This window comes from Poecilia formosa, unplaced genomic scaffold (assembly GCF_000485575.1).
Source record: "Poecilia formosa unplaced genomic scaffold, Poecilia_formosa-5.1.2 Scaffold619, whole genome shotgun sequence".
Lineage (NCBI taxonomy): Eukaryota > Metazoa > Chordata > Actinopteri > Cyprinodontiformes > Poeciliidae > Poecilia > Poecilia formosa.
Genome location: NW_006800558.1, coordinates 139821 through 149350, shown reverse-complemented (window position 1 = coordinate 149350; position 9530 = coordinate 139821). Strand labels below are relative to the sequence as shown.

The following is a 9530-nucleotide window of genomic DNA, read 5'->3' as shown; positions in this document are numbered from 1 at the left end:
TAGCATTAGCTTGTGCTAAATACCATGGTGGTGTAGCATGTTAGCATTAGCTTGTGCTAAATACCATGGTGGTGTAGCATGTTAGCATTAGCTTGTGCTAAATACCATGGTGGTGTAGCGCTTTAGCGTTAGCAGAATTAAAGTTTATGATTATTGCTTTAGGATTAGTGCAGCTAACGTTTTACTTAGCCCACCACAGGAATTAGTGTTTAAGGTTCTGATTTCGGTAAACATCGACGGGGAACGGAGACGGACTCAGACAGGGTTTTCCAAGTCACCTGGAAACATGGAGACGGACCATCAGACTCGTATGGAGAGAACAGCTGGCTGGTTCTGGATCAGTTTGTTGTTTTGGACCGAAACAACAATCTTCATCTCGTGCTGTTCTGCAGAAAACCTCGGACTCGGTTCAGTTAGTTTCAGCTTCAACTGGACCAGATAAATCTTTACTATAAAATGTGTCTCTAATGAGCTTCCAGTGATTTGTCAGTAAATCGGATGAGTGTTTTACTGTGAGCGGTGCGTCACTTCTGTTTTTATTTTGGTTGGTTTGGATAGTCGACGGTTCTGAGTCTCCCTGTGATTCCCAGTGGTTGATCACTTATAAAATCTTTTCCAGGAGGTCCAAAGAAACGGAAAAGCCAGAAGTATTGCTGCAGGAAGATGGCCCAGCCTACTGAGCCTGACCTGCCCACGAAGCAGCGGCAGCGGCAGTGAGCTGTCTCTGTCCAGTGCTTGCAGTGAATACTCCAGTGGTTCCCATACCTGGGCAGATGGACGCGGCTTCTCCAAGCAGGTACGTTTCTTGTTTTGTTGGTCTTATTTTCTATCTTTAACTTGCATTGTAACGGTTGCTAATGTCTCCACAGTGTGCCTCCAGCCGGGACAAGCGTATGAGCACAGGCTCAGTATCCAGCAATCATTCAGTGTTCATTGAGCCAACAGACCTGGGATGGAAGGAGGGGCATATCCTGAAAGGCCTCAAGCATCTCCAGATGAACAAGTCCAAAGAGGCAACCTCAGCTGCAGCTGTTCCACACTGCAAAGACTGCATGACCTCAAACGAGGGCATTTACTCCTCTGGTGTCAAGTCGCGCCAACAAGGGTCTCCTGCTAAGAAAAGTTCAACAAGAAAACCTTTGACAGCCGAGCTGCAGGCGTCCATCCTGGACTCTGATGATCCAGATGAATCTGGCAAACAATCAACAAAAAAACGTCTTCATTTGGACTCATTGGAGGTTTCTGCAGATGATAACAAAGTTTCTCATGAAGACTCGATTCTTCCAGCTAGCTCCGGTCTCTTCCCCTCACCCGACTCTGACAACTTCCCGTTTTTAGAGGCCCCCACCGTTAAACCTGGTGTGAGTCCAACAGATAGCCTCACAAAGTCTGGGGGATTCAACAGAAACTCATTAGATAGACACATATCAGGAGTGAAGCTCAGCGACAGGAATAATAACCAAGAACAGGCCAGTGACCGTAAATCCAGGCTGGACTTCAGCCAAAGACAGCAAGGCAGACTTCCTATGAAGCAAACAGAAGCAGAGATAAATGAGGCGAGTTCCTCAGCTCAGCATTCTGCAACCAGAGCTCTGAGCTGCATGAATGAAGCCAGACAGCGAAGCGCTTCAATGGAAGTGCCCCACTGCAGAGACCAGGCAAACCCAGCCGGTCGGGACAGCAGGGACTGGACCAGCTCAGAATCTCCACAGAGGAAACCAAAACCTCAGTTTTGTGACTCAGCAAGAAAAGCTTTCATTCTGAGAAGCAAGAGTGCAGATGGAGGCCAAGATCAGCTTAAACACACCCATTCTCCTCTACATCAGAAGCTCATCAAGGGTCAAAGACCGAAAGGACAGGCAACCTCTCCAGGACACAGTGTGCCCAGCAAACGGTCCAACCCTCACGGTTCCAGCAAGTGCACATTATCTAAAACTGACAAAGATCAAGATGTTTCAACACCAGTCGGCTCCAAGTGTCTTGAGAGTATGCAACATCTGTCTCCGCTCGCATCTCCTGTGAAACAGTCAAAGATCCTTAAGTCACCAGGCATCAAGGACAGCCTGAAGAGTCCAACAAAACCATCAACTAGAGTCTCAAGCAATGACTGTGCTGAAGAGAGCATCTATGACAACCTGCCCTGTTCACCGAGGAAACAGAGACGCCAAGAGGACCAGGGAGATGCGTTCAGATCAGAGCGAAGGTCTCCGTCTCCACCGCTGCCACCAGGCCAAATTACTTCTCTTCTCCTTAAAGCCGGCTCCGACAGCACAACCAAAGACAAAAAACTGGCAACTCAGCCTCAAAGCTTAACCACTGGCAAGCCATCAACAGCTACTGACTTCAGTTCTGTTTTAGAGACTCAGCAGTCCAATACCATAAAAGATAATCAACTTGCTGACCTGCAAATGAGAGATGTCTCCCTCAAAACCTTCCTTACCGATGGGTCAAAGATTCCTCACCTCCCCGTTCAAGAATCACAATCCTCAGACTCAGTTCAGCCGGACAGAATCACCGCATGCCGCAATGAGAATGGATCAACAAACCAGAACATCCTACAGAGATCCCAGCAGAGCATTAGTGAGCCAAAGCTTTCTGAAGTCCTGCCTACCGGTTTCTCTAATGTTTACTATCATGGGGTTCCCAGTAATCTCCACACATCCTCCTCAAATGCTGTGAAAAGGACACTTCCTGTGAATGCTAAGTCTCATGAAGCAATCTCTGGACAGAACACCAGTACCTTCTTGATCTTGGGGAGACAGAGTTATGACAACCCAAACAGTCTGCAGACTTTTCAAGCATTTACATGCGATCCCCAAGTGATGCATGAATTTGGTTCACAGGAGAAGTCTTGCCGGAAGATTGAGACCCGCTGCAACTCCCTGGACTCTGAGCCTCTGCAGCCTGCAGCGTCTGACGCCAGCGGGATGCTGGACTGGGGCTTTGATGAGCAAGGCTGGCTGTTTAAACGCTCCGTGTCTGTGTCGACCAGACCTCTTCTCAAACCAGTGATGGGCATGAATGGAGCTAAAGCTCGCAGTCAGAGCTTCGGTGCACGTTACATGGACAGACCGAGCTTCAACAGGTCTGGGAAGGTCCGGACGCAGATCAAAACCCATTCAGGGAGCTCACTGAACTCTCTTGGGGATGTCCTTCCTGGTAGCATGAGCTGCTCCAGTAGCTACCACTGTCCAATGAATCGATCCCTACTAAACAACTTTCTAATTGAGGAAGGACTGACAGTCCCGTCACATCTGGGTTCATCCAGTGAAAGACTTCAGAGTCTTAAGCTGCAGAGAGAGCAGGCGAGGCGCCTTCAGATCGAGCAGCAGTTTTCCAGCGCCTTTGGTGAGCCGGTCTCTGAGGAACCCGAGAGACAAAGCACCATAACCACCATCGAAGAGAAGGTGATGCTTGGCATTGAGGAGAACTTGCACAAGTCACAGGAACATGAGAAAACAAACGAAGTGAAGCAAAAGTCTGGCTCCAGCATTGCAAGTTGGTTTGGTTTCCGTAAGAGTAAACTTCCGGCTCCAAGCAACAAAAAGACGGATCCACCAAAAGCAAAGGAAGAAAAGCGGGAACAAAAGATTACATCTCTGCTGGGAGGAAAGAGTGCAAAGTCAGACAAGAAGAAAGACAGACGAAAAAGCGATGGAAAAGAATGGTAAGACACACAGACGCATCCTCTCAGCATGTCCAGACGTGTCCCCTACAGCGTCACAGACTCTTTGTGATAGTTGAGTAAATCCTCAGCTTCCTGAGTCCATATGACAGGAAACGGTTGATGAATAGTTTTTCTTTCAGCTCTGTGGGAATAAGAGAGCCCCATGATGCGGTTCGGGCCTGCATCTCAATGCCCTGTCCAGGAATGTCCCTCACTGAGATCCAAGGACATGCTAGCATCATAGCGGACCCCCAGGTAGGACTTTGAATGGTCCAACTGGACTCTTTTACTTTTTTTAAGGTTTTATTGGCTCCAGTGGCCTTTATTTGATAGTGAATTGACAGAAAAGTGGGTAATGAGAGACAGGAGAAGACATGCGCCAAAGGTCACCAGTCCGGGAATCGAACCTGCATCCAAATGTGGGCTGTGCTCAAGCCCGGCGCCACCACAGCGCCCCACTCTTTTACCTTTTAAACTGAAATAACACAAGCTGAACCAATACTTTCCAGTTAGATAGTGACAGAAGGAAAATCCTTCTGTCACTCTGACGACTCCAAGTCATCAGAGTAATCTGCAGTGATAATCATGTCATGCGCCAGGTGGCGCTGCAGCAACACATTTATGTGGAAAGTAACCTGTGCCTACCTTAACAAGCCTGGTCACCAGGACATGTTCTTAATCGACTCTTTTACAACTCTTCTCTCATCTGTCATAGTGACTCTTTACACAGACTGAAGGCCAAACCATTTCTGATCAACTGATCAAGAAGTGCTTCTTAGCTAGAGCTCCCGTTATAAGACCTTATTCAGCAATCCTAAGATACCATCCTGCTGCCCAGATGTAAGAACTAAATCCTGACCTCCACAGGCGCTGGTTTAACTGGTTCTTACCCGGTCCGCCCCATTCAGATTCTTCTCCATTTGTGGATCCTGCACGGTTCTTCCTCACATGCTGGAACCACGCCAGAGGCGGAACAAGTGTAACTCTTCTTGTCTAGTTGTCGGTCACCTAGTACAATACAGAATAAAAACTCCTCACAATGTGACTGACCGCAGCCAAGCGGTCCGACAGGCTGAAAAATAAAAGACACGGTTAGCGCCGTGACCGAGTGGTCAGCCACGAACACCAGCTCCCACTCATAGGGTCACATCTTTCCAGCCCAACCACGAGAAAAACTTTACAAATTATATTTGTAGATGTTAAATATTCTTATAGTACCTCGTTAATTGTTGAACTAGAAAAATATGACCCTAAGTAAGAAAAGAAGTGAAGCGCTGCCTCTCTCACACCCACCTCCACCAGCACCAGCAATCTGGTGGGGGAGCCTGAAGGACCTCATCACACCACTAGGTGGCTCCAAACATATGTGTTGATTAAAAATATCACAAACTCATACAACCCTTCAATCATTTTGATCAAAACTCACAGACACACATAAGCTCCTCTCTCTGTTACACAAGCCAGGCCAAGCGATCTGATTGGCCTGTCCAGTTCATGGAAACTGATCCATCAAGAACAGCTCAGCCTCCATTTTCAATCCGCCATGACGGTAGAAAGTCCTTTGGTCCGGACCAAACTTTAATTGATCTGTCAGCTTTCACATAGTGCTTTTTGAAAGCGGACTAAGAATTGTAATCAAAGCCAAATGGGTGATGATCTTTGCTCCCATTGTACAGAAATGAAGGGGGTGGGACGTAAACAAACATGAAAACGCTGCTGCTGCATTTCTGTTGCACCTGCAGCACCATTCTGGAGGCCAAGAGCAGTTCACTTAGCGCTGCTTCATGCAGTGCAGTCAGTGAATGCAGTAGCAGCGCTGGCAACACTGAAGCTACGGTGGCTCAGGAAGTCCAAAAGACGTTCCTGTAGTTGGTTCGGATCGAGGCCCGTCTGTTTCACCGCAGAGTTGGGTTGGAAGCGCACCGAGACCAGCTCAGAAACTGGGTCTGGTCCGGTTAAAGGGAACCAGGTTGGTCCAGTGACTTACGAGGTTGAAGTTATGAGTGAAGAAAGGACGAAGAACGTCTTGTGACGGATCATTCTGATTTCTCTGCAGATGATGAACCGAAGACCTGACGGTGAAAATGGATCCGGTGTGAGGAGCCAGGACGCAGTCATAGGTCAGCCTCCTCCTGCTGCCGGGTCGAGGGTTCAGTCGTAGACAGCACCTAAATGTCCTGATTCCTTTAAAAGCATCGTGATGCGTTGGCTTGTGACCGATGGTGGAGCGTCCAGGCATTAAGGTTTTGTCTGTGCTTGCCATTTTACAGTTTGCAGACAGAAGTGAAGACCAAATATGACAGACGTGTGTAAGTCATGAAACATGATGAAAACCCTAAAATCAGTCAAACAAACTGCAAAATGCTGAGTTCTGTCAGTTTGTGCTTCTCCATTCATCCACAGTTCATCTGATCAGTTCCTGCTCTGCATTCAAACCATTTCAGCCTCCAGCGTTCAGATTCTGCTCCAACATTTTCCACCTGGTTTAACCTCCATCCTGAGCTGAATATTTCTGGTTTTTAATCTTTTCTTCATCCATCAGATTCAGGAAGCTCTGATCAATCATGGAGCTTCTTTAGAAATGTGGAAGCTAACATTAGCATTGGCTGCTACATGCTAGCATTGAGATGCTATTTCAAGCTAGCATAACTTCACTGATAGGCTAACTGCTTTTGGCATAATTTGCACACAACAGCAGTATTTTTCAGTGTCCAATCAGATCGCTTAGAAGCAGAAATTAACTGAGAAGCAGCTTCATCGCTATTGTTAGCGATGTGTGTCAGATTTATGGCTGTACCAGAAACATGTGAATACAAAGGTTCCTGCCTGAAAAGTTTTAATGCATTAAAATTTATGTATTCAGTTGATCAAGATGAACGTGTTAAAGATCCATCGCTCGTTTGAATGCAAATTTTATCGACAGCTTTCAGATTTTCATTCATAGCAGAGGAAGTTACGAGTCATTTTCCTTTATTTCTCCGTCTGTCACATAAAATCCCATCAGATGAAACGAAATCAGCCGAATCAGTTTAAGAGAAACCGTTTTCCAGCTGCTCCTTTATGATTGGATGTTACTATAAGTTGGATGGTGCTGTTAAAGTCTGGTTTTCTTTAATGAAAGGTTCCTGTTGGCCCGTCGTCCATCATGATGTTGTGGTTCAGATCCGATTCCTGATCCAACCCGTCCCACTCGCTGCTGGCGGCTGGAACAAAGCGGCAGTGAAAGTTGGTTTGTTCTGGTTTTAGTTGGTTTGTTCTGGTTTTAGTTGGTTTGTTCTGGTTTTAGTTGGCTTGTTCTGGTTTTAGTTGATTTGTTCTGGTTTTAGTGTCGCTTTGTGCAGCAGCTTGTTGAAGTTTTCTGACAGGCGGCGCTGGAACCTGATTGGCTGGCGGAGGAAACATCAGAGCTGCTGGATTCCCGGAGACGCCGACCTCTGGGGTTAATCACCTCATTAAAACTTCAGCTCTGCTCCGTCAGCTGAGAGAATTAGCTTTCAGCTCCGGGATGATTTTAACACCAGACCAGGAGAAAACATCACCTTCACTTAATTCAGTAAACTGAGAGAGAAAGTTAAAACTTTCCATTATCCAATTACCTCCAGCTGCGTTTCTCACATAATAATTGAGGCTTTGACTGATTTATTTATTCAGGTTTCCCTTCAGGAGGGAATCATAAAAGGTTTAAAAACCAGAACTAACTGAGAAAGAACCAGAATTATCAGATGGTTTGGAGGTGACCTTTGACCCTTCCCAGGGGTCATTCCAGATTTCCATGTCGGTGTTGGTCAGGGTTTAAATGATGGGATGTGAATCTGATGAGTTTGGATAAAAACAGATAAATTAAGGCGAAGCAGCTGGAAGTGTTAAACGTTTTGGTTCCTAACAGAAGAAACGTCTGAAACGTGTGTCGGACTTTCAGGTGTTAAACATCCCGACTGAGGAAAAAACCGCAACGTTCTGGGATTCAGCTCTGCAGGCTTAACACCTGCAGAGCAAAACACGAAAGCTCTCCACACTGCAGGCTAGATGGATGCTAGCATGATGGATGCTAGATGGATGCTAGCTGGATGCTAGCTGGATGCTAGATGGATGCTAGCTAGATGCAAGATGGATGCTAGCTGGATGCTAGCTAGATGCTAGATGGATGCTAGCTAGATGCAAGATGGATGCTAGCTGGATGCTAGCTAGATGCTAGATGGATGCTAGCTTGTTTCTCTGGATTCCTGCCCTGTGTTTATTCGTGATGTTGGAGTGAAGTCGGTCTCTGAATGGCTTTAACCTGTAAAACGATCAATAGTCTGTTGAGTTAAAAATGAAGCATTTCGTTCACACCATGCTGAACCATTATGTGCATTTCATGTTTGCAGTCAAAGCATGGTAACACTCATCTAGCGTCGTTCAGACAGAGCGGCGGTTAAAGTGGGCTCATATCTGGATCTTATTCTCATTTTGTGATGAAGCATTAAATGTTTTGGACATTAACTCAAACTTCCAGCAAACTGAGGAAAACCAGGAGGCAGAGAGAAAAGTATCTGACCAACAGAAAATGTTTTTTTATTCATCATAAAGAATACAAAGAGTTGTTCTAGTCAATCTGCCTCATTCTCCATTTCTACCCTGAAATCAATCAGATTTAATTTGTAAAGTGATCGTATTGATTTTCCTCTCAGATTAAAACGTCTCCTAATTGAGTGGCTAATTACTTCGTCCATAAACGCGTTTCAAAGCTTCACAGCTCCACTTCAGCCATGCTTCCTGCTCTTTCATCATGCCAACTGTTAGCGGCTAGCTAATAGCTGGTAGCTGCATAGAGGCTAGCTGCTAGCTACCTAGCTGCTAGCGGCTAACTCCCTGTGAGCCACTGCAGCTGTCCTCCTTGTGCCGCAGGATCGCGCTGCACCATGCGGACGCTGGACAGTGGAATCGGGACCATTCCCCTCCCAGAATCCTGCTCCTTCTTCTCCTCCATCCTCAGCTTCCTTCCCAAATCCTCGTCGACCCCCGAGCAGTCCCTCAGCCCTCCCAGTGTTCCCGGTTCCTCCAGTGAAGACGTGTCCCCGTCCCCGTTGCCCCGGTGGAGAGTCCCGTCCAGCGGCAGGGACGGCGGCCGCTCAGGCCTCCCCGCCTCCCTGTCCGACTCCTCCATGATCCCGTCGGTGCCTTTCCCCACTGTGGCCTTCCTCCAGCCCTCGTCTCACCCCATTGTGACCCCAGCCAGTGTGTGTGACACCCAGAGCAGGCTGCCCAGACCGCCCAGAGGTAACGCAGCTAACGCAGAGACCTGATGGTCTGTTGGTTCCTTTAGGCAGCAGCAGGTCACAATCAGGTTCATCCATGAGTCATAAAGCTACAGGTCACACCTAGCATAGTGGCCTTGTTGACACTGTAGGATGGTGCTAGCTTAAGCTAAATCTTTTTGCAAAAGGATTGAGCTAATATGTTGTCTTAAGCAATTAGGCTAATATTTTATGAGGCTAAATCATTCATCTCAATATATTTACCTAGTTCTAACTTGTGCTAAATTAATAGATTCATTTACCACAAGTATTTGTGCTATAATTACTTGTAGCTAACAAGTAATTGGCATTGGCACAACAATTCTTTGTTGTGGCAACAAGTAACAATGTGTCACGCTAATGTTACCAGAAGCTAAATTATTAGACTGAATGTTTGAACTTATGTTAGCTTAAGCTAACTCCTTAAGACAAACACGGTTGCCACATTATGAACCAAAAGCTAAAGAATGCCTTGCTAATGTGACCTGCTCCTAAAATATTTGACTGTTAGCTTAAGCTACGTCCCTATGCTAAGTAATTAGGTTAATATTTTCAGTGGCTAAATTTGTTAAGCTAAATATATGAGC

The 9530-nt window shown here is 46.4% G+C and overlaps 1 protein-coding gene across 6 annotated transcripts in view; it reads left to right on the top strand.

Moving 5' to 3' along the window:
- LOC103130272 (nck-associated protein 5) overlaps positions 1 to 9470 on the top strand; it is a 30052-nt gene extending 20582 nt beyond the window's left edge. For 2 of the 6 annotated variants that reach the window (XM_016665780.1, XM_016665781.1), the window contains 5 exons: positions 620 to 796; positions 870 to 3667; positions 3808 to 3922; positions 5721 to 5787; positions 8555 to 9470. In XM_016665780.1, coding sequence (XP_016521266.1) covers positions 620 to 796; positions 870 to 3667; positions 3808 to 3922; positions 5721 to 5787; positions 8555 to 8952 — 3555 coding nt within the window. In that variant the 3' untranslated portion in view covers positions 8953 to 9470. Of the gene's footprint in view, positions 1 to 619; positions 797 to 869; positions 3668 to 3807; positions 3923 to 5720; positions 5788 to 5937; positions 5977 to 6070; positions 6548 to 8554 lie in introns of those variants that run through there. The other 4 variants (XM_016665784.1, XM_016665786.1, XM_016665785.1 and 1 more) reach the window with 4 other exon arrangements.
- The last annotated feature ends 60 nt before the right edge of the window (positions 9471 to 9530 follow it).